The sequence below is a fragment of the Centroberyx affinis genome, unplaced genomic scaffold (genome assembly GCF_046629955.1).
Source record: "Centroberyx affinis isolate AG114_WGS23_722 - 3 ecotype Tasmania unplaced genomic scaffold, CSIRO-AGI_Caff_v1 ptg005062l_1, whole genome shotgun sequence".
Lineage (NCBI taxonomy): Eukaryota > Metazoa > Chordata > Actinopteri > Beryciformes > Berycidae > Centroberyx > Centroberyx affinis.
Genome location: NW_027282497.1, coordinates 374405 through 401371, shown reverse-complemented (window position 1 = coordinate 401371; position 26967 = coordinate 374405). Strand labels below are relative to the sequence as shown.

At 40.1% G+C, this 26967-nt stretch overlaps 5 protein-coding genes and 1 non-coding gene across 7 annotated transcripts; 3 read left to right on the top strand and 3 right to left on the bottom strand.

The window, feature by feature from the left end:
- Positions 1 to 376: 376 nt before the first annotated feature.
- Positions 377 to 5868, bottom strand: LOC139666579 (voltage-gated purine nucleotide uniporter SLC17A9-like). The gene is made up of 13 exons (XM_071545859.1): positions 5713 to 5868; positions 5162 to 5359; positions 4832 to 4971; positions 3905 to 4004; positions 3679 to 3803; positions 3339 to 3435; positions 3128 to 3224; positions 2848 to 2935; positions 2700 to 2734; positions 2282 to 2397; positions 1968 to 2023; positions 1798 to 1827; positions 377 to 1668 (listed from the first exon to the last, which is right to left on the bottom strand). Exons 1-13 carry the CDS (start codon positions 5835 to 5837, stop codon positions 1499 to 1501), a joined length of 1377 nt encoding a protein of 458 aa, XP_071401960.1. The 5' UTR covers positions 5838 to 5868; the 3' UTR covers positions 377 to 1498.
- A 253-nt stretch (positions 5869 to 6121) lies between these two features.
- LOC139666587 (glucose-induced degradation protein 8-B homolog) lies at positions 6122 to 9097 on the bottom strand. The gene is made up of 5 exons (XM_071545870.1): positions 8959 to 9097; positions 8511 to 8638; positions 8151 to 8347; positions 7742 to 7939; positions 6122 to 7581 (listed from the first exon to the last, which is right to left on the bottom strand). Exons 2-5 carry the CDS (start codon positions 8629 to 8631, stop codon positions 7408 to 7410), a joined length of 690 nt encoding a protein of 229 aa, XP_071401971.1. The 5' UTR covers positions 8632 to 8638; positions 8959 to 9097; the 3' UTR covers positions 6122 to 7407.
- Positions 9098 to 11096: 1999 nt separating this feature from the next.
- Positions 11097 to 13200, top strand: dnajc5aa (DnaJ (Hsp40) homolog, subfamily C, member 5aa). Its single transcript, XM_071545884.1, has 5 exons — positions 11097 to 11175; positions 12176 to 12304; positions 12414 to 12627; positions 12788 to 12959; positions 13094 to 13200. The coding sequence occupies exons 2-5, from the start codon at positions 12195 to 12197 to the stop codon at positions 13198 to 13200; spliced, it is 603 nt and encodes a 200-aa protein (XP_071401985.1). The 5' UTR covers positions 11097 to 11175; positions 12176 to 12194.
- Positions 13201 to 18244: 5044 nt separating this feature from the next.
- On the top strand, positions 18245 to 22853 carry LOC139666576 (tumor protein D54-like). Of its 2 annotated transcripts, XM_071545855.1 has the most exons (9): positions 18245 to 18319; positions 18848 to 18960; positions 19060 to 19208; positions 19535 to 19582; positions 20247 to 20348; positions 21562 to 21588; positions 21999 to 22034; positions 22321 to 22369; positions 22463 to 22853. In XM_071545855.1, exons 1-9 carry the CDS (start codon positions 18298 to 18300, stop codon positions 22538 to 22540), a joined length of 624 nt encoding a protein of 207 aa, XP_071401956.1. In that variant the 5' UTR covers positions 18245 to 18297; the 3' UTR covers positions 22541 to 22853. The 2 variants fall into 2 exon arrangements, with proteins under 2 accessions (XP_071401956.1, XP_071401957.1); XM_071545856.1 differs by lacking the exon at positions 21562 to 21588.
- Positions 22854 to 23220: 367 nt separating this feature from the next.
- On the bottom strand, positions 23221 to 23292 carry trnae-cuc (transfer RNA glutamic acid (anticodon CUC)). Its single transcript has one exon. It is a non-coding gene; the product is annotated as a tRNA-Glu (tRNA).
- Positions 23293 to 23859: 567 nt separating this feature from the next.
- Positions 23860 to 26618, top strand: ppdpfa (pancreatic progenitor cell differentiation and proliferation factor a). The gene is made up of 5 exons (XM_071545893.1): positions 23860 to 24009; positions 25508 to 25611; positions 25791 to 25868; positions 25974 to 26067; positions 26201 to 26618. The coding sequence occupies exons 2-5, from the start codon at positions 25557 to 25559 to the stop codon at positions 26331 to 26333; spliced, it is 360 nt and encodes a 119-aa protein (XP_071401994.1). The 5' UTR covers positions 23860 to 24009; positions 25508 to 25556; the 3' UTR covers positions 26334 to 26618.
- The last annotated feature ends 349 nt before the right edge of the window (positions 26619 to 26967 follow it).

Below are 26967 nucleotides of genomic sequence, written 5' to 3'. Positions count from 1 at the left end.
AGAGTTTATTAAATTATACGTGATGGGGATTGCATTCTCATGTAAAATTAGTATCGTGTGTCTGTTTATGAGATATGTTGACATATGATTAATCTAGATCTCAGCAAATTCAAATTTTAAATGACCCAGCTGTTGAGAGAATCAAATTTGACTTTGATTGCATTTACTTGGTTAACTGGGCTCTCAATTGCTTTTAATGGCAATATACTCAAAATGAGAATGTCATGTTTTACCTAAGCACAGTTTTAACATTTGGATGTTGCATTTCAAGAGATCAAACAGCTAGATTCAATATTTTAAACAGTTTAAACAGAAGCAAATGCACACATTTTCTTTCGGAAATCTAATCTTGAAATATTAAACAAGCTTTGTCATAAATCATTTTAATATATCACGAACACTGATACATATAAAAAAAAGTCATCAAAGTTTGATAATTTATCAGATATCGTAAACAAAAAGATTTAAAATACTAATTGAAATACTCTGCAAAAAGTATTCAGAGAAATAAATAACAATAATAAATATGTTACTTTTTACCATGTCCCAGTTTACCCCCGATGACTTTAGTTAAGAATTCACCTAAAATATGAAAATAAACTCTGCATTTTGCTTTGGTAATCAGCAGCTTAAAATTTGCACTCCTGCTTTATAAAATTGTTCATTTCTGATTTAAATCTATAAAAAATTTCTTAATTCCTGTGTGGAACCCAAACACTTTATACATTAAACATTTAAACAGTAATCAACTTTTGTACATTACAGTTTACTTTACATTTTACTCATTCCGCAGACACATTTATCCAGAACAACTTACAGCAAGTCGAACAGTAGAATAAAAACATTCCTGACCCTGAATATTCAAGTATTTTCAATATATCTTCAACAAAAGTGCAACATTTCATTTTTTTTTCTTTTTCTTTTGTTTTTTCAGAGCAAGATCAGCTGCAGAGGAGAAAGGTAGGAAAGAGAGGAAGGCAGGTGAAGTGAGGCAGCTTCAGTTCTGTATGAGTAACTGTTCACAAGTCTATTTCCTCAACAAAGTCTATTTCCACATTATTTCACATAATTGATAAAAGAACGTGGCATTATTCTGCTTTCTTGTGTTTGGATAGGAATCGTCAGACTTGACAGTTTCATTCTCTCATCAAAACAATGACATGGAAAACCTGTTTTTTTTACAAGATACTGTTCCAAACTGCATATTATTCCTGATAAACACAACCTTGTATTCTGTGTTTTTCACCATAAGTCATGGTCTTCTTCAGCCAAAAATATCAACCAATACTGACTGAAATAGACTGACTATGGAAAGAGATTTAAGTACAAAATTGTAAAAAAAAAAAAAAAAAAAAAAAACTATAAATAAGTCTGACATATGTTTTGCCCTAAGTCAAGGTCTTTTTAGGACACAACAATATAAAAGTAGAAACATTTTTGAGGTCCAGTTTCACAAACCAGCCAGATGCAGACTGATGCTTGCTTCAAACAGTCCGGGTCAAATCAGAGTGACTCGGCTGTAGTCTTCCAGGTCGACACGACGGGCATCTCCAAAGACCAGGAAGAATCCAAGGCCTGTGACATTTATTAAGGTGAGGAGGGAGAAAACTGTGGCCCACGACAAGGTGACCTCAATCAGATAGCCAGAGACAGAGACCAGCACCAGTCCTGTAAAACACACCAAGGACATTAGTCATTTGAGATAAGAGTCTCTGTAATAACAATGCACTACAGTTTGTTTTTGCTGCCTCCCTAAAACGTTTTTTTAGAAAATCAATAAACATCTCTGATACATACCCGAGAAAGCACCACACATGTTCATAAAACCTGTTGCAAAAAAAGACATAGTGATGATTAAATATCTGTCAACACAAGTGACTAATTGATAAAGAACCATGATAGTAGCACAATTTGGTGAAATTTAAATTTAATGAAATAATGTTAACAAAAGAAGCTGATAGACTCACCATAGAGCGCTCCAGCACAGGATGGGGCGAGATCCTGTACATTCATAGCCACACCGCTGAAACATTTACACAAAGGATGTTCAAGTTAGCTATTGAAACTCATTACATATACCCCAAAAAAGTTATTTAAAAAGTTAAGTACTAAATCTACTTCACATTGAGCAACACTATCGAAAAAGAAGAACGGGTCTAAAGCAGAGGAGGCAAAGGAGGAAAGTCATAGCAAGACTGGATTTTTGGCAGACACAACAGTACTCAGGAGTTGACACAGTTTCAGCAGGATTGGGCACATTGCACACTTCTTACTGACACACCTGCTGGTGAAAGTGGTGAGACTCATTGCAGCAGAAACAAAGGCCAGAGCGGAGGAGAATGTGACGGGTCGACACAGGAGCAGGATAAACGTACTCGACACACCCATGGCGACGAACTGACAAGGGAGAGAGAGAGGCAGACAATCAAATATTGATATAGTTTAGAATATCAGCGAAGCTCTTTCTGTAGGCAGACACTGATAGCCTATAATGCAACAGTGATCCAACATATTTGTGCTAGGAGGGTTTTGGCCTGTGATTACATGTTTGAAACCGGCTGAAAAAAACATTCCAGTATGAACATGTGATCACCCAATCAAGACAACGCTGTCACTGCAGATTTTCACCACTTGGCCCAAACAATGAATATGGCACTCTGGCGGGATACGTAGTTTATACAACAGTTCTCCACACTTACCTGCATTATCTTTCTTACAGATGCGACACCATATCCTGGAGAAAGAAAACATAGATGTTAACATGTAGCTAAACTGCTACTTAAGCATTATTGCGTCAATAACTGATGTCAGAACAGACACCAAAATAAAAGCTCAATGACACAATACCTTGGTTGATGAGGAAATCTGAAACATATCCTCCACTGAGTGCAGATGGGATTGCAACTAACCATGGAACCACGTTATACACCCATCCCTGAAAGGAGAGACAGGTTGACCAAATACAGCATGGAGGGAAATTATGTTGCAGTGTGTGTGTTTGCATGTGGTATTTAAATGATGTAGATGACACAAAGGATAGATTGACAAAATGGGAAATAGATATAGAGGTACAGTACATCATGTTTTTCGGCTAATTAATAAGAAGATGGTTGAAAAAAATGAATACCATGGCGTGCGGAAATGTATCTTCGAAGAATGATGGCAGCCATGACAGTAATGTGTATGAACTGCTGGACAAACACATGTGAGCGAACACCATGGCACTTCGAGGAAAGATGGCAGAGGGAGAGAGAGAGAAAGAGAAAGAGGGTTAGGTGGATAGACTCACACAAACATGCACTGGTATACAGTGAAAGCTTAGAAGACATGAGCAGTACCAGACAGGCGGCCTCTTCAGAAGACTCAGCCAGCGTATCTGTGACAAACTCCAGTGTGGACCACTACTGGATAGCATCTGCTTCGGGATAACCTGACCTGTACCACACAGTGCACATTACATCATATTGAATATATCCCATAAGAGATACTGTAACAGATATCATATAGCGGCGTAGTTCGGAGGCTAGGGGTGTGTCGCTGTGTGTTGTTTTTGACAGCAGGGGCCCGTTTAACCCTCTCCATACTCTGCTCAAGCAAATTCGGACAGCAAAGTGACAAATGACAGTCATGCACATTACAGGTTCCAGCAGGGATAACTGAGTGACTGCATGCAGGTACCTTTCAGTAAAAGCTGCCACACAGTTAAGGCCCAGAGTGCAGACAAGAAGCCAGTGCAGTAGAAGACGCTCTCCCAGCCGTACCACTCCAACATCAGGGACCCCAGCCCACCCACCAACAGGGTTCTGAAAGAGCACAATAAAAGTGTCACCAAAGACAGTGTGAGAGTGTACGTGTGTGTGTGTGTGTGTGTGTGTGTGTATGTGTATGTGTGTGTACGACATACCCAAGATAGCAACCGCTGTGCATGGTGCTCATCAAAAAGCCTCTCTCCCCTTCCACTACACGCTGTGAGCAAAGGCTTGCCAAAGAAGGATAGTGAACACCTAGAAGAGATGAGACGCTCTAAAACCGAATTCATGTTATTCCTATGCGCTCGGCCAGTTCAATCGATATCCGTGAACATGAATAAACTCTCTCAGAGAACGGTGTAAAGGAGCGTCTGGCAGCTGTAAGCATTCGCCTTTAACAGAAATGTAGCAGCAGGAGAGCAGAAGCACAAGTTAATCACTCTGTTGTTAAACGTGCAAGATGACAACAGGAGGAGGGAAAAATGGAGATCAGGGAAAACCTGTTTCACCTTTTTGCACTGCATCATTCAGCATGGTATTCTACTGTATTACAATGTGAAGCTCACATTAAAGCGTCCCCTAGTGCTGTGATTGCTTTATATTTATGTCTTCATATGATTCTAGCATGTAATTACATGAACAAACACTCTAGTAGATTTTCTCTTCTGACAATAAATGGGAGGCTAAGTGTGGATTCAGAATGTTTGATTAAAGCACACAGACAGACTTCATGACAAAGCCGTGCTCACACTTCTGAACCAGAAAGTGTATTCAATCATAACCTCTCAGTCATCCTGACTACTGACATGTTGGATCTAGCTTGGGCAGGTGTATCCATGTATGCAAATGTTGACTAAATGTCCCACGATGGGGCTAATGTGAAGTCTGTTTTATGGTGGATTTTCAGGAACATCCAGTAGTAATGCTTTATATGTGAATAGAATGATTGGTGTATTTCCACTATAGCATTTTTCAAAAATACAAAAATAGATCAACTTATATGCACTTTATACTTGCACTAGAGCACTGATCTCCCTTATTTCAGTAGTTAAGTCAATACTGTTAACAGGTGCAGTACTCACCCTGCAACAGCCCCATTAAGAATCTAAGCATAGTCATGAGAGCGAGGGGGTGACCGCCCAGCGGGGCCAGGAGAGGTGTAGCGGCGGTGATTGCAGCCCAGGAGGCCGTGGAGAGGAACAGGATCCGCTCTCCTCCCACTCTGACACAATAAGAAACATTTATATTATATATATATAACTAAATCCTGATCATTTACTTCCCTTATGCTAAAACTCTTAACTGTATCTGTGTTCAGCAATGCATTTTGAAAATTGGGTTACAGTAAATATGCTATGAAAGTAAGGCCATGTGAAGTCATGCTGCCATGTTCAACCAACTGAATTGCTTACTTGTCACTGGCATGTCCTCCCAGGATCTGTGTGAAGCAGTAACCCCAGTAGAATCCACCCAGGACCAGCCCCGACTCCGTCTTACTCCAATGAAATGTGTTTGCCATTGAGACAGCGCAGATTGGCATGGCCATCCTGGCACAGTAGAGGAGGCAAGTGCCCAAAAACAGCATCAAGGTCCATATTCGCGCCTGTGGTCTGCGGTTACAAGAGAGCAGGAGTTTTTACTTCATGTTGTGAGTCAGAATTTGGGCCTCTGGTTCATACTATCAGCTATAAACACAGGCTAGTGTATGTTTGAGTCAACAAAACTGGTTCACATTCTATTCATTTTAAGAAATCAGATATCTAGACTGTGAGAATATGCATTTGAAGGCAAGAATTGACCACAGCTCTTTACAATTTTAAAAATGACATAAAAATACCATTAATCTCAGATCTAGGTGAACACCTTGGAATAAGCTTACTAGAAGTAGCCATCACAAAAAAAAAACAAGCATATAGGCTTTCAAATTGTAGTATGGCATAGTTAGTCTCCTTGGCAAACTCACCTGGTCCACAGATTTTGACCTTCTGCCTCCTGTCCAGTAGCATAATTTGGTATGAAAACCTTTGGATCGAGCAACAAACCATCAAACGCATTTCTACAGTCTTGTGATACGTGCTTGTCAGCCATGAAGTGCACGATGGTCTTGCCTCTGTTTCTCTGTGTGACTCTCCCATCGAGTCAGATGCCTTAGCTATGAATAGGATGATTGCTGGATATCCTCCGGCGAGTCAGACAGGTAGAACTTGTTGGGGCAACATTCAACAAGAACACCTCGTCGAGATTTGCTGGTGTTTTAAATGGTCTTTCAGCCTACTACTGGGTATATACACGTGTCATGCTGAGCTTAAAAGCCCAAATCGCATACATGCACACTCACACACACTTAAAAATAACATGAAAGTTTATATGGTTCACAAAAGTTTTATTTCAATAATTGCAAATTTGATCTTAAAAACTTTCAATAATAAAAGGGATGTGAGCTCTCTGGGTCTCAATATTCATAGCCAATATCTACAAAGACAATAGAACCTTAAAGGAAATGGAGGATGGACAACTAGCAGCAAGTTTTCAAAAAATAAAAAATAAAAAAATAAACCCAAACAAAATAAACAAGCAAAAAATATAATACACTTACATGCAGCAAAGTGAAAATACTAACACTAGTCGTATGGCAAAATGGGCTCTGTGATCCTTTACATAATGCCCATTCAGATTCAGATTTCCAAAGCTTTTGATCATTGTTATCAATTGAAAGAAAACCTGAACAAAAGAACGAGTCCCAGTCTGAATGGATTTTAACATAAGGGTAGCTCTGTTATATAATTTCAAGACTAGAGAGAAGTGATACTTCTCGATTTCAACCATCAGTACCTGTTTCACCCTCCCAAACACGCACAAAGTGAAATGATAAAATTACAAGGCAGACCATCACCTATCTTTCAAAGACAGAGGGGAATGTAAAGACAGATTGTAAAAGTACAATCACATTTTCAGGTGTGTACAAAGCAAGTGGTTGATTCTATTGCAAATCCCCAAATATTACACTAAATAAAATTTCCAATCTAAAAATAGTATTAGATTAATAAATTGTATATTTCCATTTAATCAAAAATAATCACATTTGAATTACTGAGTAAGAGATTTAGGTTTCAAACTAATTTCAGATTTGAAACAAATGACACCCACAGTCCTGTAGGGTCCATCTAAATCTGAACATATCTTCTACTAATTGAAAAAAGAGGAATCGTATGTTTTCTGATCCAGATTTTGAACCATTACATTTATATTCCCCTCCATCCTGACACATTCTACAGTATTAGTAGTGTTCATTTATAGCATCGACTCTCATTCTGACAAAATAATGGCTTGGTGGGGAACAAAAATGGTCACAATAAATAATAATAATACTGGCTCAGGCCTCAGAAAGACAAAATATAAACCAGCAATTGAATTTGTTGTCTCCGAGACGTATCTATAAATTCAGGATCGATGTTTAAACTACATCATTGCTGTCACTTTGCAAAAACAGCAATTTACAGTTTGCACGATGAATTAAGTCTTCCCTCTCATGAATGCAACAGGAAAAAACAATGTATCATTTGTTTATACATATATATGTTACCTGGTTATCACACAGTCACTGACTGATCATAAATTAAGGGGATGTGGAAAGTGGTTGTTCTTGTCTTTGCTATTTTCACTTGGGGTCCTCAATGGTGCCCTTGCTAAGGTCAGTCATTTTAGGATATTTAACCTTCTTCTGGTCCAGCTCATTCTGCGCCCACAAGAGTAACTTCAGTAGTTTTGCAAGCTTGGGCGTCGACTCCCTGTTTTCATAGTCCAGCACGGCCTGGTTCACCTCACTCCACACCTGTATATCAAGATGTGTGTTGCAGTTAAAATGACATGAATTAATTTCTCACGCAGTCGTTTATTGCTTGCATTCACTGTGTTCTAAATGCATACAAGCAGTCACACACACCACAGACTTCTGTCACTGCAGTCATGAACTCAGATAATAAACAGCTTACCTTTTGCCGCTGCATCATGTTGAGCAGATCTCCAAAAGGCGACTCCTCTGGGTTGTCGAAGGCCAGCAGGGCTAGCGTTCTCTCCATCTCTGTCAGACACTCCCGACTCTCCTCCCCCTGCTCTGCCAACTGTGTCTGGGCAAACTCCAGTGCTGACTCAGTCTCCCTTAGCCTGATTAACTCAATCAAGTGTTGCTGCTGCAAGAGGGAAATGAAGCACATGTAATGAAATGGTCAAGTTGCAGGTTCGTCAATTGATTTAGGATGAACATCACAATGTTTTATTACTTGATCCATTATTTTTTCAGGCAAGCTGACAAACATAATTCTACAAAACTAGCACTAACTAGTTTCCAGGAGTGCATACTCAAAGTCAGTGATGTCTATTTAAGGCTCTGCGCAAACTTACCTGCAGATGGAAATACAAGTATCGATTGGTGTCAAGCAGCTCTGGGTGTAGGCTGTTGATGAGAGCAATTGCTTCCTGTATCTGCCCCTTCAGGATCATCTCTCTGATCTTTATCCTTTCATCCAGAGAGTCCAGATCCACACTTGGCTCAATCCCAGACTCCATCCGGAATTTCTCTGCAGCCTCCTTAAACCCCTCTTGAAACAAGGTAAACAGAAACAAGCAGAGACAAAGAAATGAAGGATAATTCTCCATTCTGAATGATTTCTTTTACACTGTACAACAATTCTGTATCCAAAGTAAGTAGCCTATCTTACAGCCACTATACTCATTACTCCATTCTAGGGCCTGATGGCTCACCTGTCACCAGGTAATTCATAATGAGTCGATTCATGTCCGCCCTCTGAATATGAACATTGTTTAGTTTGTCCATCCACTCGTCTTTCGTGATGTCTTCTGGCTTTTCGGCATAACTCATCATTGGGATCCTGTAAAGTGGAAATTTCATTTGAAATGAAACGAAACGTGAGCAAGACTGACACAGCTTGGTCACAATTTGTACCTACACGTACAAGCGTATAAAGATATTAGGGGGAAAAAACGCAGACAAAGATAATCCACGCTAATGACAAAAATGCCCAATTAATAAAAAAAAAAAACCCAGATACGATATTTCTGCGCTGAAATATGGTTACAAAGCTAACGGAGCTAGGAAATTATTCTGGAATTCACTGTGCGTTCCAAAACAAACTCAATTTCGGCTAAAGCTCTAGCTAGTTAGCTGGCTGTGTGTGTCTACACAACTCACCGTGCAAACCCACAGTCCGACGATTTTCCTTTCTTACAGGCGTGATGAGACAAACAAACAGTAATGCGCCGTTTGTTTAGTGCTTTAAGAGGAAAAAAAACTGCAAATTGCAGGAAGACAATCAAGCTTTTTGCGGTCTAGCTAGCTAACCTAGCTAATGTGGTAATCTCGCGATACACGAACGTCAGTTTTCCGAGCTCCTTGATTGGTGAGGGCAGTGACGTCATGGTTGCCAAGGAACAGTTGGATCTGTCAAATGGATGGTGAATGGTCAAATCTAAACTAAAGTACCTTGCAACAGAGCCAGGCTGAAATCACTGTAAATCCCCCATAGGGCTAATACTACACCTACTTCTAGGTAGGCTAGTTCAAACTAGGATAGACTGAACTATGACTGTGAGACTATAATAATCCCAGAAATCAGATTCACAGAATGGCTTCTGTAACATCTCCCATCATCCCACAAGGATGAAAATGGGCCTAATGGAAAAAGAGAACTCTATAATACACTTTATATTAGGCCTACTCCTAGCATAGCTCAACATGCAACCTTGTGCTTCTTAAATTGAGATCCAGGCCAAAGCCTCAAGACTTCAAGAGACTCAGGGAAAGTGGCAACAAATGATTTTCCTTTTTTCTTTTCTTTTCTTTTTTTTTTTTTTTACTTTTGAGAGAAGCTGAATATGGACATTTACCCTGATAACATCTTAAAATGTAAAAGTAAAGCTGTTGCTAGCACACCTAATCCCAGGACCTACTTTCTGTTCAAAAACCAATAGTGGTCCCTATGTGGACCATTAGAGAAAGAAATATGTTATTGTGGTTTTGCACAACCACCTAGCCTATTTGTTTATTGTGTTCCATTTGTTTTCACATGCATACATATTGCTCTACATGCATGTATAATGTGCAGCAATGTGTGAGGTGCATTTCTTTGCATAGTTTACATCCAATTATTATTTTGAGAGTCAGGCAAGCTCTAATCACTCCTAACATAATGCTTCTTAATTCCTATCACCTCCATCCACAGGTGCAGCATTACTGATGGACTGACACGTGCCAAGAGGTCGATGTCCCCAGCAATAAGACAAGAGTGGTCTCTTGATACTTTGTACAATATAATAGTGATCTTAGCTATGCCTTGACCATCTCAGTAACCAGGTATGATGCTGAATGAGTTTGATGTAAGGCTCTGGAACACATCTGAAATTGTGTTTGTTTTCTACCAGCACAGGAAAGCTCATGTTTCTATTTTGTTACAGATGCCATTCATGCTAGCAAAAACTGCTTCCTCAAGAAATAAGTCCCTTCCCAGACTCAAACCCACAGGTTCTCTGCATGATAGACAGATACAGAATACAGATAATCCAGGGAACTACAGAGTTTTAACCCAGGAAGTATGCTGCAGCTGTTTATTGATCCTGTGTAATTAGCCATGTTTTGGATTTACAGTGACACTATTTCACTAGCCCATCTATTGAATTCTCTCACTGCACTGTAAACACGAAACATGGCCTATTACACAGGGTTCAGACCTCAGGCCTCCGACTGGGCTCAAGGCCCCCTGACAAGATGTAACACTTAGTCCCCCACCCTGATGTAATTGTATCTGCTTTAGGGCCCCCCTTTTGCTTGGGGACCCCTGAATATACTCCCCTCCCCCCAACCAGTGTAGTGCAGTTTTTGATGGGAAACCTGAATCTTTAGGGCCCTAATGCAGAATCCATGTGCCATGTGCAGTTGTTGTCTGTATTCAGAGCCGAATAGAGTAGCCCTATACTAATAAAAAGGACACATGTACTGAATGAATGGGCCCCCAACGGCATATGACAACCTGGCTGTTGAGTTGATGTGGTGTGATTGTCTAAAACAAAATCATGTATTAAAATAATTACAATTTTTTTTTTGTGATCCCGTTGCTTTCTTGATCCTGTGCTGTGCTTTACAATGCATAGACTACATGGCTTCGCATTTACTCCCAGTCATCCCAGTCTAGTTGAGTACGCGCACGTCAGGTCGACATGGGGTGGGGGGGTGTAGGAAAGGGGGGAGGGGGGCGGAGCCAACGTACTGCTGCAGCTGTCCATGGTTGTGTGCTGGGAACCTAACAGAGAGGGGCTGGGTACGTGCGAGATGCAGCCATAGTCACACCACACTATCTGAAATTATTACCCGCCGGGATATTTCTTTTTGCAACGTATCAAAGCCGACTGAAAGGTGAGCCTTCTCATGCATTTCGATTATTTTTTTTTTCCTCGAGATACTGCCCCTTGCCCTTGAAAATTACTGCTGACGATCCGGTCCGGTCTTGCATCAAGAGCAGGCCAGGAATCAAACCAACATGGATGCTGTGCGCTATAGCTGTGCTGCTGATGATGCTCGCACAGAGATTATGCTCCAAGCATCGCTTTCTCAGAGTCTTAATCCTTCATATAGACAGTTTTCACGGGGTCGCGATTTTGAGCAAATGGGTATTTTAAACCCTTTGTCAGAGCAGAGTGGGTTATGTTTAAAACGGTTGAAATACACGGGGATTCAAATAGCCTATCGGTAATTCATCTGTGTCAAGATGACATCCTTTTGGAAGCAGTTGTATTCTTGGAAATGGCTTTACCTTTTTACCACTAGTGCGTCATTTCGATAAATCTTGCTCTCTTGCAGCATGCCTGGCTGTATAGATGTCAATTAATGATTCACTTGCAGCAGCAGAGACATTCAGTGATCCTGGCGACATTTCAGTCAGTGGGCTTTATACAGTCATATAGGATTGTAACTGGACACTCCTTACATTATCACGCAGTGACACTAAAAAAACATGAAAAATGAAATCCAGGCAGGGGAATTTAATGGATCAAGCATTTTGCCTTTATGGTTCTTTGGCTTCTTGTCCCTATTCCACACAGACCTGGCTGTTTCCACATAGCCTATAAGACAATTGTATCTTTGGAAACAGGCAGCATTTGGCCAGTTGTTGCTTGTCAGGAGCATCCTGTCACGCAGACCTCTGCTATCAGCACTTGACATATTTGTGTTGATCTGAGGTCAAACTGATTCACAGTTTAGTTTGAGGCTTGACGTATTTTTGGACAGATGTAGCCAACATCATGCATGAAAAATCTTAACACATGGTCCCACAGGATTATTGATGAAGTATAACATGCTAGTAGTTACAGTCAGACCACATTTACTGCATTTACCTTCCTTTTTCTGTGCTCAGACTGTGGACGTGAGGCATAATGGCTGAGCAGCAGAGGCAGCGCTCTCTGTCCACCGCTGGTGAATCTCTCTACCATGTGTTGGGAGTGGACAAGGTGGCCACACCTGATGATATTAAGAGATCTTACAGGTGAGGCGTCTCACGGCCACACAGCCAAACTCCCATCATCGCCGCAGCACGGCGACCACACATTGTGACCTTTTATGTCGGATTGTCATGTTCGTACCTTTTCACACAGGAAACTGGCGTTGAAGTTCCACCCTGACAAGAACCCTGACAATCCAGAGGCGGCAGACAAGTTCAAGGAGATAAACAACGCCCATGCTATTCTGAATGATCCCACGAAGCGTAACATCTACGACAAATATGGCTCTCTGGGACTGTATGTGGCTGAGCAGTTCGGAGAGGAGAACGTGAACACATACTTCGTCCTGTCAAGCTGGTGGGCAAAGGTAAGACTGGAGGAAGAGGCCTGGATCAGTTCTCCTTTGCTCTAGCCATTTCTATTTTTTGACCATGCTCTTTTTTCTAAACCTTTACTCACATATTCTCTGCCTCTTAATCTTTTTGTTTCTTACCCCGGCTCCCCCCCCACCCCCCTCCCCACTGCAGGCACTGTTTGTATTCTGCGGCCTGGCCACTGGCTGCTACTTCTGCTGTTGCCTGTGCTGCTGCTGTAACTGCTGCTGTGGAAAGTGTAAACCACGGCCTCCAGAGGGCCAGGAACAGGAGTTTTATGTGTCCCCCGAGGACCTGGAGGCCCAGCTGCAATCCGATGAGAGAGGTGAGACCGAACGGACCGCTAACTCATTTTGTCATCTCTTGTGTTCCTGCTCCCGTTTTGGCATCGGTTGACAATTGCTGGCAGGTGGAAGTTCATCACAAACACTGAAAATGTTGTTCCTGTTTGTCAAACAGAGGCTGGCGGTGACCCTATCGTGCTGCAACCATCAGCAACAGAGACAACCCAGTTAACATCGGACGGTCACCATTCCACTTACCACACTGACACCGGCTTCAACTAACCCCCCCGTCCCCCTCTGTCCCGGCCTGCGGTCCTGCCTGCTTCCCTGCTCCACCTTAATGAGATGAAAGAGAGGGGCAATCCATGTTTCCACTTCAGAAAGAGAGCCGCGTAGAGGAGAGGGACAAGTGAGCATGGCCCACGAAAAGGAACTAATGAAGACACGCCCCTTACACCCTCCCTGATTGGTCCGCTACTCCTTTCCCCCAATACAAGAAGAAAAGAGAAAGAAAAAGATTGTTTCCCTTTCGTTTCTTCTTTTGTATTTCTTGGCCTTTAACCACAAGATTCGCCTACCCCACTGTCCCTTTCCCATATTTTGCATCATGGTGTAGCATGCACTGTTTAAAAAGAAACACTGTCTCCAGTTTTCTTTTATCTTTTGCGACATTTTTACTTTGAGAGATTCATAATGTTGGTGCATATGTATGTGCAATATGTTCATATGAGTGTAGTTCACTGGGGGGTAAAGTTTACTTGATGTTTTATGCTAAACAAATAAGAGAGGCCTGGCTCAGGGAGGTGCTGGATAGAGAGATGTGTTTATGTTGTCTTTGGTGGTTTGTGCCATCAGTAAACCTTCAAGAACAGAGTTGTCATACACTAGTACACTTTCCACGTCTGATTTGCTGTCAACAGTGTATTAGTTGAAAATGCCTCTTCCTTTACTCATGCCATTGTCAGACTTGTTGCCTTTGGCACTGTGTTTGTCTCCACTCCCCTGAGTGTTATGATTGTGAATCATGAAGTTAAGGCACAGAGCTTTATTTGCAGACAGTTTATCATAAATAGCTGCTGACATAGTAGTTTTACCTTAGTACCTTAGTCCTGCAGTACTGAACTGGTTATCATGACGACTATCAAGATAACTCTTTGGTCTCTGGTTTAGAATTGCTTGAGTTATTAATCTAATGTGGGATGTTTCATCACAGGGGGATTGGTTAGAGTTTCAGTGAAGATGAATGAAGATTTGTTTGCTTATTTTCAGTGAGACATAAGCAAATTTCTTTCATTCTGTGATTTAACTTAATTCTCCACATTGGATTTAGAAATTTAAAGCATAAGCTCGTAAATAGAATCTCAAATGTATTGCATTGATTACTAACATTTAAATGATGTTTTCATCACTGACAGAGGTTGAATTCTTCATTTCTCCTAGTCTGATAAAGCATCTAAAGGAATATTTAACCTAGATGCTGCTGTATCTTAAGTTCACACCAATGGCAAAACTAATTCAATTCAGAGGCATCACAACTCAGTAGAGATTGAAGGACATTCATTGCGTCTCTTACTATTGCAGTTAATTTTCTTTATGTAGGCATTGATCTTGTGCTGTTGTACTAGTACTTTCTCTTAATTTGTGAAACACTGTTGCTGAAGCCAAGGACCATAGCCCAGGTAATCCAGCCAGCTCCGATCACAGCTGCTGGTAGATAGGAACAACACATCTCTATCACTGGCAACTCTGGTTCAGAAGGTGACATGTTTTTAAATCTGAGCTGTCTTGAATATATTAAGTAGTAAATGTGATGTGGAAAAAAACATGTTTCACTCTTCATAGTTACTTTGAGAGTGAAAGCTGCCTACAGAATACCCATAAGGAATCGTTCTCAGCAGCGAAGACAAATATTATTATCATCATCTTGTTTTTATCCTCATGTGTTTTGAACTGAAGTCTGATGACTTTGACATTTTGTCCAATGCTGTGATTGTTTATCATTGTTGAATTTTAAGAATCCATGTAGAGGCAGAAGCTCACAAGGCATATCATCTGTGAGCGAGCGCTACAGGCAGCTCTGAATAAAATGACTCTAGATTTTTCATACCACTGAATATGCATATATTGCCACACATTTGCAAATTGCCATAATCCATGACCACCTTTGCCACTTTGTCAGTTTCATAACTGCTAATAATGTGTTTCAATGGTTTACAATCGGTGAGCTCCTATTGCCCACCCTCAGCTATTAATGGTATGGGTGTTGACCTCTGTGGCCCTTTTACGATGTTTCCTGTAACCCTTGATGAAACATAGATGTACCTGTCATGGCTTTTTCATTGAGATACTGGAAAATGCTACTGTAAATGTTCTAAGTTGAATGCAATGTGTGTTCAGAAAAAAACTATAATGGATCAATGATCAGGAAATGGCTCGATAAACATGTCTTGAGACAACATAGTATATAGTGTAACTATAGTGAAATGGTTATATGATGCATTTTTGGAATTTTATTTATTTCATATTTAGTCATGTTTCAAATGATGATTGGCTATAATTTTCAATGGTATGGTGTTGTAATGTGACCATTAAATTTTGCAAGGAATGGTTTAATGGTTAAGGTCGCTTGTACATACACTTGGCCCATATAACGTATAAATCTTGACGTTTATGTTGTAGCATGGTAATTGTGTGTCTGAAAGAAAACAAGTGGATCATTGATCTGATTTGCTGTTGTTGAATAAATGTTCCTGAACATTTTGGCTTGTGTCCTTGGGAGATTGTGTAATGTTTCAATGCCTGCTGCATTATATTCAACAGAAATGAGGCAGGGGATGATAATAATAATAATAACACAGGATTAGTTGTAACACCCTCAATTTCTATAGCTGGAGAAAGCTTGCACCTGGTAATTCATCATCTATATGAGCATGAATCCAGATGTCAGCAACAACACAGGTGTAACACATGAAAATTATTTTTTAAGCACATGTTTTTAACGATTTCATATTTTAGTGTGCACTTGCTTTATCTGAAATAATAACACATCATACTATAGTAGATTAAATGCCAGTCTTTCAAGGTTAATTTCAAACAATCAGCAGTTACTGCAGATGGTGTCAGAGATAGTTTTGATATATGTTTCATTCAGTTCTTGCACAGGAAAACAGCACCTGAATTTACAATGATGTACAATGATGCGTTTGCATACAAACATATACAAAATATGCTAAATGACATATGTGGTAGATTAGAATTTATTTTATGGATGGGTGTGAAAATTACTCTCTTATAGCTTTCTTACACACAGTATTATGTCAGCATATGCTTCTGCACATAAGAATATAACCCATACAGTGTAGGTCTGCTGATGAGGGATGTTAAACGCATTCACATTAGCATATTATATATAATTCATATAAACATAAAATTATGAATTACCTTGTGTGGGTTACATTTTGCACTTTTTCCTTGATATTACATTTGTCACGACTATCATGATTATTACACTGTATCTTGCACATATTGTATTTTGACATAAGAGAGGTTGAAATTATTGTATTTTGTAGCAGAATGTTATAGGCACTCTGTGCTAACTTTAGAAGTCTTAAACTAAAATAATCTGAGTAATGAACAAAAAAGTGGTTACACACATTTAACATTAAAACCTCATCTTGAAATCTGTAATTTTGCACCTATGTAAGGAAGTACAAAATGTCTTGGTTTACTGTTGTATTGTTTACCTCATTGTAACATGATGTCAGTGTAGATGGTTGAAGCATTTCCTGGAAAAAGCTAAAAGTTGCCAACCTGTGAACTTGTGCTCATTCTTAGGTAAGTGTGACTTGCTTCTATTCTGTAGTGTGGTGGCAAATTTTGCCAGCAGATGGAGACAAGTCTTGCATCTCATCAACTTACTGTGGAATGCTAATGATGGATGTTAAATTACACATAGAAATTACATATTACAGAAAATTTTAAATGAGTTTGGTGTCAGTCCACATACCACTGCATTAAAGGTTATTCCAATTATCATTTTTATCAAATTATAATTTAACTTCCTCATGGTTAAATTCTGCTCCAAACTCCCCCAAACATTTTTTGTTTGTGTGTTTGTGTTGTGTCATTGTGCTATTGTGGTTATTGTCATTTCTGTTTCCAATAAATTCTAAATAATAATAAAAAAAAATGTTATTCAAATCATCTGATTATACAAAATCATAATCATCATTATTATCATCATCATCATTTTTGTTTCTGAGTTAGGGGGAATAGGTCTAAAGGGTTGTGCAGTTCTGTTTCTAGCAGCTTCAAACTATTTCCAAAATTAGGTAGACTTAATAATTTATTTTTCAAACTTTGAAAAAGTTATTCACATCTTTTTTTATTATTATTATTATTATTATTATTATTATTATTTGTATTGATTTCACTTTACTTTTTTCTCAATTGTAAACCCAACTCTCATCTAACTAGCTCAGAAAGCTGTAACAAGGCTATCAGGGTTAGAGTTAAAGGAGAGATTATATAACTCCCATTACAAGTGCCTTACATTGGCTTCCAGTTGAATTGCTTGACCCTAACTTACATCACTGAGATCTTAACTCCATATGAATGGTTAGTCTTGGACATATTAAAGACCAAAATTGATAAGCTATTTGCCATTAGGGCCTCCTGAAATTGGCATATTTTGTCTGTTGCTTTGTAAAAGTTCAAAACCTCACATATACTCTTTAAACTATTTAACACATTAACTAATGTATTTATTTATTTATTTTACAAATACTATTGTAGAAATTTTATGATGATGTAGTTATCTACAGGGGGGTTCTGTATTTTAATATGAATTTTGAGTTGATGTGTTTGCATAAATAGAGCCAGTAGTGTCCTTCCTAGTTCCTAGTTTTTGCTTGCTGACTGAATATTAGGCTACTGAAATTGAACTCATCCTAATATCTATGTATTATTGTTTAGTGTTTTTGCTTGCTCTCGGAGTAGGCCTGCCCTGCTTTAAAGCGTTTTTAAGTAAAGTGTGATAAAAAATAAATGCTGATGGTAATTATTGTTGTTGTTGGAGGTGGCGATGGTAGTGGTGTTTTGACGTTTTTGGTATTCTTGCTGTTGATAGCGTTGTTGTTGTTGTTGTTGTTGTTGTAGCTAAGTGGTGGTTGCTTTGGCGTTATCATCAGCATCAGCATCAGCATCATCACCATCACCATCACACCACCAGATGTGTTTGTCTGTGTGTGTAAACGTCACTAACAAGCTTGATCCTGAGTGTGTGTGCCTCCTGTGTTGGTATGTGAGCTGATCAGGGATTGGATGGACACAGCAGGTAGCAACTTAGCCGCTAGCTTGTAAAAACACTCCGAGGTGAAAATGGCAAGAATGAACCGGCAAGGTAAGGACATCATCTGTGTGACGAGCTGGTACTAATATAATATTGTAGTTAAAATAGTACTGTTGACTTGCACAGGTTATTCGTTAGTTTTAGTTGCAGCTAACGACTAGACGTGTGTTTATAATCACTTATGCTGCTCTTGCCGCTGGCTAGCGTTAGCTCTGTGTGCAACAGGTCACGTTAGCCAACTAGCTAGCCGGTCAGGATGGAGAGTTCAGCACTAAGGACAGCGCTGTTGTTTTCATTATTGCCTCCCGAAGTGCTTTTAACTTCTAGGTTATAATACACTAACTATTGGTGCTACTACTGCCTCTGCTAGGGGTTAAACCAGTTCTCACAGGACTACAATTACTGTTAGTCAACAATATGTGCTTCTGAAATACTCCGAATTCCAATACTGCCTCAAGTAGTCTTCCTGTTTAATCGGTTCTACATGCCACGCACATATTGCAAATTACCACTTGTTGACGACTGAAATGAAGATCAATGTATTGTTGTTGTTTTGTCCCCCCTTTGCCTGTTTGAAAGGTTTTGCTGGGACCTCATCAATGAACTCCTCTACGGGAGCAACAAGAAACGGAGGCTCACCCTCAGATCTAACAGAGGAGGATTTAGATGATCTAAAGATTGAGCTCACAAAGGTAGTGTCGCTTTTGTATTTTATAAAATAATATTGCAACACGGGAATATGATTAATATATACAGTATATGAGTAAAATGTGTAATTCGCTGCTGCCTAGGTGGAGGATGAAATTCAGACTTTGCGGCAGGTGCTTTTGGCCAAAGAAAAGTATGCAATGGACATCAAGAGACAGCTGGGTATGAGTCCGCTCAGTAACATCAAACAGAACCTGGCCAAAGGCTGGCAAGAAGTCCAAACCTCAGCCCCGTAAGTGCATCACAGCTTTAGGTTTAGACCAGCAGCTCACTTGCCATATGACATGACACTGTCTTTTGTTGCAATCAAAACACTAGTAAGCTCCTCCATGATCTGTTGACGTTGGAAGGAGAAAAAACTCCTGGGATCTCCACAGCCTCACATGGCAGTCTTGGTTTAAGACCCCCCGCCTTTCCTCTGGCAGAACATTTGCCGCACATTGTCTCAGTGTAATAGGGTTACATAACCATGAAAGGCACACTCATGACTGTCATGGTCTCTCTCTTAAGTCGAGGTGATAATCTGCCAACCTGTGCACGTTTTTCTGTTGTTTTTAGATATCTCACAGCCTCTGCAACTTTGGAAGACATCAGCCAGTCCAATGCGTAAGTGTTGGCCATCATGTTTACATCATGTCCTGAAAACTATATATATAGCATTAAATGAGGCAGGGGTTTCCCCAGATCTTGTGCCATGCTCACATGTTAAAGAGGGAGCTCTTCTAAGGAACAAGTGATGGGATTTTCCAGGTCAAATAGGATCAGTGCCCTGTTAATAGCCTAATAGCCTGACTGAGCGCAAGGAGCAGCAGTATTAACAGGCAGCGGCAGGACTAGCCTGCTGCAATTGCTGGAAACTGGGCATGGGAGCCACTGTTCTTCTGTAGCCAGATGGATAATAGCTACTGACGTGTGTGTGTGTGTGTGTACGTGTGTATGTGTGTCTCTTAAGTGTGTTGACTGTTTCATCTCAGTCGAGTGTTGTGTGTCAACTTCTGTCTTTGTGTTCTCTGTATGTGTCCTAAGGGTACTTAGGGTCATAGCTGTGATGGGAGCTTAGTGATTTCCCTCCGTTCAGGTTCTGAACCCAACATGAAGCACAGACGAGGCTGTACTGATGTCACTGTTGATAACTCAGAATGAGTTAGGGCCAGTAGCGTTTAACATCCCCTCCTGATAAAAGAAGTAAACCCAGTCTGATGTGATTATGCCACAACAGCGTTTCTTCCCTCTGTATTCTAATCTGTGTTTTCTGCCTGGCTGGCTGTAGCTATAAGAGGACCCAGGAGAGTCTGTCTCATGCAGGCCAGGTGACTTCTGCCGCGCTGTCCGGTATGGGCATGACCATCACCAGGAGACTGGCAGACATGAGGTACCGGCTAATACCGTCCCTACTGATTTTCACAAAGAAAAAACAAAAGAAATGGTTTATAATATTCCTGTGGTTTGAGTAATGATTCAACCCTTGCAGAATATCCCAAAAGAAATGCTGCTTTATACGTTGAATTACTGAGTTTTGAGATAGCAAATTTTGTTCTTTGTGATACACTTTTATAAGTATAATGTTAACGATTATAGAGACTTTGTGGAAAAACACCAAACTCCACATATGTGGCATGAAAGCAGAGTGAGGAAGAATAGAGGACAGGCTACCATCAAGGTCCCTGGCTGGAGTAACAAGGAAATGATCTTTTTGGCAAATTCACCCAGACAGATGGACAGGCAGGAGACCAAGAGAAAGGCAGGAGGAATGGACAAGGCAAGGGATAAAAAGATGCTTTGAAATGATAATTGGTAATTAGGGTTGCTAATTACCAATGACAAAAGTAACTTAAAAACAATAGATAAGAAAGGAAAACAGTAGAAAACAGTGTCTTGGCTTTCAGAATAAAAGATACATTCCAGAACATTATGGATCACTTTTACTCCTGATTATGTTTCTGTTCCTCTGAAAGAATTTCAAAAGTTTTCATTTTTGTTCTGTGAACCATTTCCCACCCGAGTCTGTATCTAATATCTCAAAACCAAAACATTATAGCGAGTAAGTTTTGGAGTCGGTATCAGAATTACAATCACTTTATTCACCAAATACAAACTGTAAAGTAGTTGTCTTAGTGACACTGGTGCATTGTAACGTGACTACATGGTACAGGACAACAGGACCTACTGTATATATAAAATTATATCATGTCCATTCAAGTAGCAGGGCCATATTTGAATTTATGATGACTTAAGAAAGTTTTAAGACGCGTATTTTCCATCTGTAAGTCAAACTGTTTAAGAACATAATGTAAATAAAAATAAAATTTAGTGCTTCAGAACAAGAGATGTTATATGAATTTGGTAGTGCTGTAGCTTCACATTCGCCCCCCTGACCCTTCACCGCAGGACACCTTTTTTCAAGTTTGAAGGTCTCCTGTCTTGTGTTCCTATTTAGCCAGTAAACAGTCATAATCCAATCACACCAGTGCATCTGAAGTTGAGCAACAATAGCTGCTTAGTCTGTTGTTCTCAGCCGTGTGGAAACAGACGCTGCTGTGACGTTATCTGTGTCTGTCTTTATCTTAATGCTGCAAACTCAACAGAGCTCTGCCACTCCCAAGCCCACCACGGTAAGACAAAGATAAGTGGTAACACTAAGTAGTCTCACTGCAATACAACTAAATAGTCTGAGCTGTGTGTTTAATGTGTTCCAGTAAGTTGTTTTTTGTGTGTCGTGACCACAGCTTGAGTAAAGTATAGGTTTATAAGAGTTAACTTAGAGTAAAGTTTATAAGTAGAATATAGTGAGTCAGTTTGAAACACAGAATGAACAGGAAACCGAGGTAGCTTTAGTTCGCCTTTAATATGGAGAGATTCATAAAATATTTGAGCAATTTAAAGGACTGAAGCAAAGTTAGCTTTTAATGCTGCTGCTGATTCTGTATGATGTTGTTTTTGTGATCTCCTACTCACTCCCCCCTTCTTATCTCTCTCCTCTCTCTCTGCTGTGCCTTCCTGAACCTCTTGACACACCCATCAGCCCTTTAAGCCACACCATAAGCGTGCCGGCTATGAGGTAAAAATGCCAAGCATGTGTGGCTCTGACATGATTGAGATTCCCCCTTGCACTGTTTACTTAAATCTGTCAGTAGTTCACTTAGGTGTGTCTGTGTGTGATTCACCTAGAAATGGCATTTGAGTCCTGAAGTTTTAAAGGAAAAATAGATAATCACCCTCCCATTGCTATGTGTGAAAGTACATTGGGTGCACTTGAAATAAAGTTTTCTTGTGTCATTTTACTTTTAAAGTTACCGGGCGCTGCGCTAAAATACATTATGATTTGTCTTCACATTTCCCTGTAGACATTCCTCTACATTCAAGTCTTTTGAGGAAATGGTTGGCAACGTGAAGGTGAGTTTGTCAGAAGAGTACATACTGCTCACTGTGTTCTTATTGTATAAATATAGGAATATTGATTACTTGCATCCTGTCTACATCCCACAGGAGAAGGTGACTGGTACTCGGGCAAATGATGGAAACACCTCCGGGTTTGAAAGAAGGTCCTTGCGCCAGAGCTCATGAGACGGACCACAGTGAATTTTTCTCCCATAACTTGTAATGTCCCTTTACTCCTCTGACCCAGTGAACTCTGCCACTGTCACTTATGACTGCTGTATTAACATGACTAATAGGACCCATTAAGTTTGTTAGTTAATTTAAACTTAAATTTCCAAATAGTCTTTGATATTCCTGCATGTTGTTTAAGTGGGATTTAAGAGTTTCCTTATTTTGAAATGTAAGTGCAGTAAAACCCTTCAGTCTTTTAAATAAGTTCAGTTACTCAGAATATGCATTAATTGACGTCAACTGTGACAGTTTTTATCCTCATTTTTCAAGGGCGGAGAATTTCACTAATATAAAGTATTTTTGTACTTTAAGATTTTTCAATTAAAGTCAATTGGATGGTGTGTGTGTCTTTTTTGTCACTTCTTTGAGGGCTGTAATTTACTTACGTGGTTGTTGTCAATTCCCTTTTCATACAGTCAGTTCTGTAAGAATAGTTTTATAAAACCCTTTAATGGGAAAACATTAAGACATTATACTTTTCGCAGACAAACGTTTGAGCATGACTGCTGAACACTGCCGTTGAAAGTACCAAATTACAGATTCAATTTACTATCGGAATTACTAATGGTCCGGCCTTCAAAAAATCCCAGCAAAAAGAAATAAAAACAGTTTGTGCCGCAATTGAAAAAGATGAGTTCCCTGACCGGGAATCGAACCCGGGCCGCGGCGGTGAGAGCGCCGAATCCTAACCACTAGACCACCAGGGACAGACATAAAACGCTGTGTCAGGTTTCATATATGACAATATAAAGCCAACCATGTTTGTATGATAAAAAAATAAAATAAAAACACAACTTTTTTATTAAGGATAGTCCCAGAACTCATTTCTCACAGGCTGAGTCACGATCGGAGCTATTGTAAAATACCTGACAACACACACACCTGTGACTTTAGCGGCTTTTCTGTCTGTGTTTTCATACTGGTTAATGGTGTTTCTTTTGGAAATCAAAAAAAGAAAATGTATAGAGAGAGAGACGTGCGCGCGCGCGTGAATTGGAGCCAAGCTGTAAAAGCTTCAGTTTCAGGTTAACAGCAGCTAGCCTACGAGCGAAACTGTTAGCTACTGAGTGTCTAACTGGGGGTTAAGTTTAAGATAAGCTTCTCAAAAGCCCCCGGCTCGTGTCACCGAGTTCCCGTTGACAGAACAGAACAGATATAACAGCGGCACGTTCTGTGTCCTCGAGCTGTCCCCGCCCCGCCCCGTGTCACACCAGCGTCCAGCGCATATAAAGCTACTAGTTCGCCCTCTTCGAGTCAGAACGGGATTGTGAACACCAAGGTGGAGTGACCGTGACGGGTCCCAACAGAGAGTTTACACACAAATGGGCCATAATAATAATTAGCACTTTCTCAACTTCAAGCCTTGCCATCCGCACCTTAACCGCCTTCGGTGCTACCAGCGTCATCCTAGCCTAAACTAAAAGGTAAGTCTAAGTAACAAGGGAACAAATCATCAGTGTGTTTTTCTGTTGCCTATTCTAAAAGGCCTTTGTCCAGTCATTGTTTTTGTGCAAGCTATATATGATATATTACTATTGGAATGGGTAAAAGTTGCAGTTTATCTTATACCTGACAGCCTCAAAAGTTATATAGTGTGGGAATACAACAGTATGGGCATTAGTTATACAGTGTCTTTCCACTCAGCTTTCTTTCATCAGCCTTCATCAGATAATATAAAGGTACATTTTGCATAATAGTGTGCTGGACTGTTTTGTAGGTAGAGGTAAATATTCTCTGGATTGGCTGCTTACCTATAATGCTTATGATATGTCATTTCTGTTTTTTTCTGCAAGGCCACTGCACATGAACATACACACACGTACAGACACACACATTCTTAGTTTTTTAAAGGTGGAATTTACTTCTGGCCATTTTATAAATGGTCAGATTGCTCATCTGTTTACCCCTCAGCGGTTCTATCTAGTCTATGTAGTGCAGACAAGTATTAGCCTGTTTCTTGAAATCCCCAAAGCCATCTGTGCTTGCCTGATGTCAAGCAACAACAGGTTCCCAGGCTCCAGCCCTTCAGATATTGTGCTTTCCAAGCCTTTTAGTTTTATGAGCCTGAAGTAAAGCATTTTTATATATATTTAGTCAATTCTCACAAAAAGAAATATAGTTATGATGTATTGTTCTTTTTTTGGCACATAAATCTGGATAAAGTGTTCTATAATGGCCTAGCTGAACACAGCAGGACCTTGGATGTCCCCTAGCCGTGACATTGAATGGCAATTTTTGCCAACAAATAGTGATCATGCAGCCAACTCATGCACTAGACTGTTGGTGCTCTGATGGACTTGTGGACACAAACTCACTCACACACACACACACACCCGATAGACACTCCAGCTATTTGAGTCAGGGGAAACCAGATTCCCAGTGCCAGCTGCCTCTGCTTATTCAGTCTGGAGTAAAGGCTGGTGGACTGGAATGGAGCTCAAAGGGCATGAATACATGGAGCTAGCCTTCCTTGAAATGAGTCCAGAGTGACACATTTTCTGTGAATGCTATCATGGCAGTCCAGATGTTTTTCTCTCAGAAACAAGTCCTCTGTCTCCATGAGGCCAGGCAGGATATCTTTACTGGGCTTGCAATGCTTTGGACAACATTGGTTTTAGGAGATTAAAAAATCCAGGCTTATAAAGTTATTTTACCATGAAACAAACAAACTTCACAACAAAAATCAAGATGTCAGACAAAAACCCAACTTAATTAAATGATAGGATCTAAATCTCAACAGAACAGCATGGTGAAAAACAGCAGAACAACATACATAAAATATAAGGGATACAGAAATAAAAAGCAGTAAGTTAAATCGTAAGGGAAATCATAGTGAAACCTTAGCAACATCCATTTTCTTCACATTGTTTTCACCTTCATAATACATCTGCCACCTATTTTTTTCTTCTTTCTTTCCTCAAGGTTACCATTTCCCATCTTTGAGCGGTTTTCCACCTAAGGTCGGGAGAAAATGGCAGCAATTCCATCAAGTGGCTCCCTCATCGCCACCCATGATTACTACAGAAGTGAGTGCGATGTGGCCTATATGCATTAATATTTATTTATTTATTATTTATTCATTTCATTGTACGGTGAAAATGCCAGGTGTTTGTTTTTCTCTCTGCATCTCCACCCAATCCATTTGTTTTTCCTGTGGAGTTTTCCTTGAGTTTTGCACTAAAATGAAATATAATCTTTGTTGCAGGGCGCCTTGGGTCGACCTCCAGCAACAGCTCCTGTGGCAGTGCTGAGTACACAGGAGAGGTCATTCCACACCACCCAGGTATGAACAGGACTAGTAAACAAGGATTTATTTTGAAACAGTTTATTGTTACATCTCCCTGCGCCTCACTGAGCTCCTGTCTGACGTTCAATTTGTTCTCTGCAGGACTTCCTCGACAGGACTCGGGCCACTGGTGGGCTTCATTTTTCTTTGCAAAACAGAACCAGCCTGGCATGCAGAATGGATCCGAGTCTCAAAAGTGAGTCTCTCTATATATGTGAACATAATCAAACTAAAACAAATCAGGTGCATTTATAGGCTCTCACATACTCCATGTAAACTGTTCCTTGGTTCTCTTGAATCACTAACTCTAACGTTCCTCTCTGCTGCAGGACTGGAACCTACACAGTGACCAATGGTCAGGTGACCTGCATCGCCAGGGAAATGGCTCTGAACAGACAACTGAGCGAAAGTAGTGACAATGTAAAGTTTGAGGCGTCGACCCCTCCACCAACTTCCTCCTAGACTCCATTCCCTCCACCGCTTCCCCCACCATGCATTCGCCGCCCCACGCCCCCCCCCCACCCGCACCAGGCCATCCATGACATAGTCCATCACTGGAGATGGAGATGGTGGTGGCTTGTTTTTATACCTGTAGTCACTGGAGGCTGCTTTTCCTCTGTGTCTATATATAGTGTCTTTTTATCATGACCAAAACAAAAAAAACTCATGTGTAAAATGTTTTTTTCATTTTTTTCCTTTTTGTGACATGATGCTTTTTGCTGTTAAATAAAATGCTTTCAGCTAGTACTTGTGTGTTGCGTTGATTGTACTTTATTGATTCCCCACAACTATTAACTATTTTCATAGATGGGTTGCTAAGACAAATACACATATACAAACATATAGTGTATGCATTATATACAATATGACGTCTATTCATGTCATTCACACAGTGAGCATAACAACTGTTTTATAACTGTGAGAGAACCAGTGTAGCCTACTTGCCAAACTGACCTAAGCTGTTTAGCTTTGATATGATTAGCAGCTGTTAATTCAGTGGCTAATACAGCTTACGTAACGCATCACCTGTGCTGGAATATGGGTCAAACACTTCTGGAAAACAGCAGACTGTCACAGCAGGCTGTCATAGAAATCA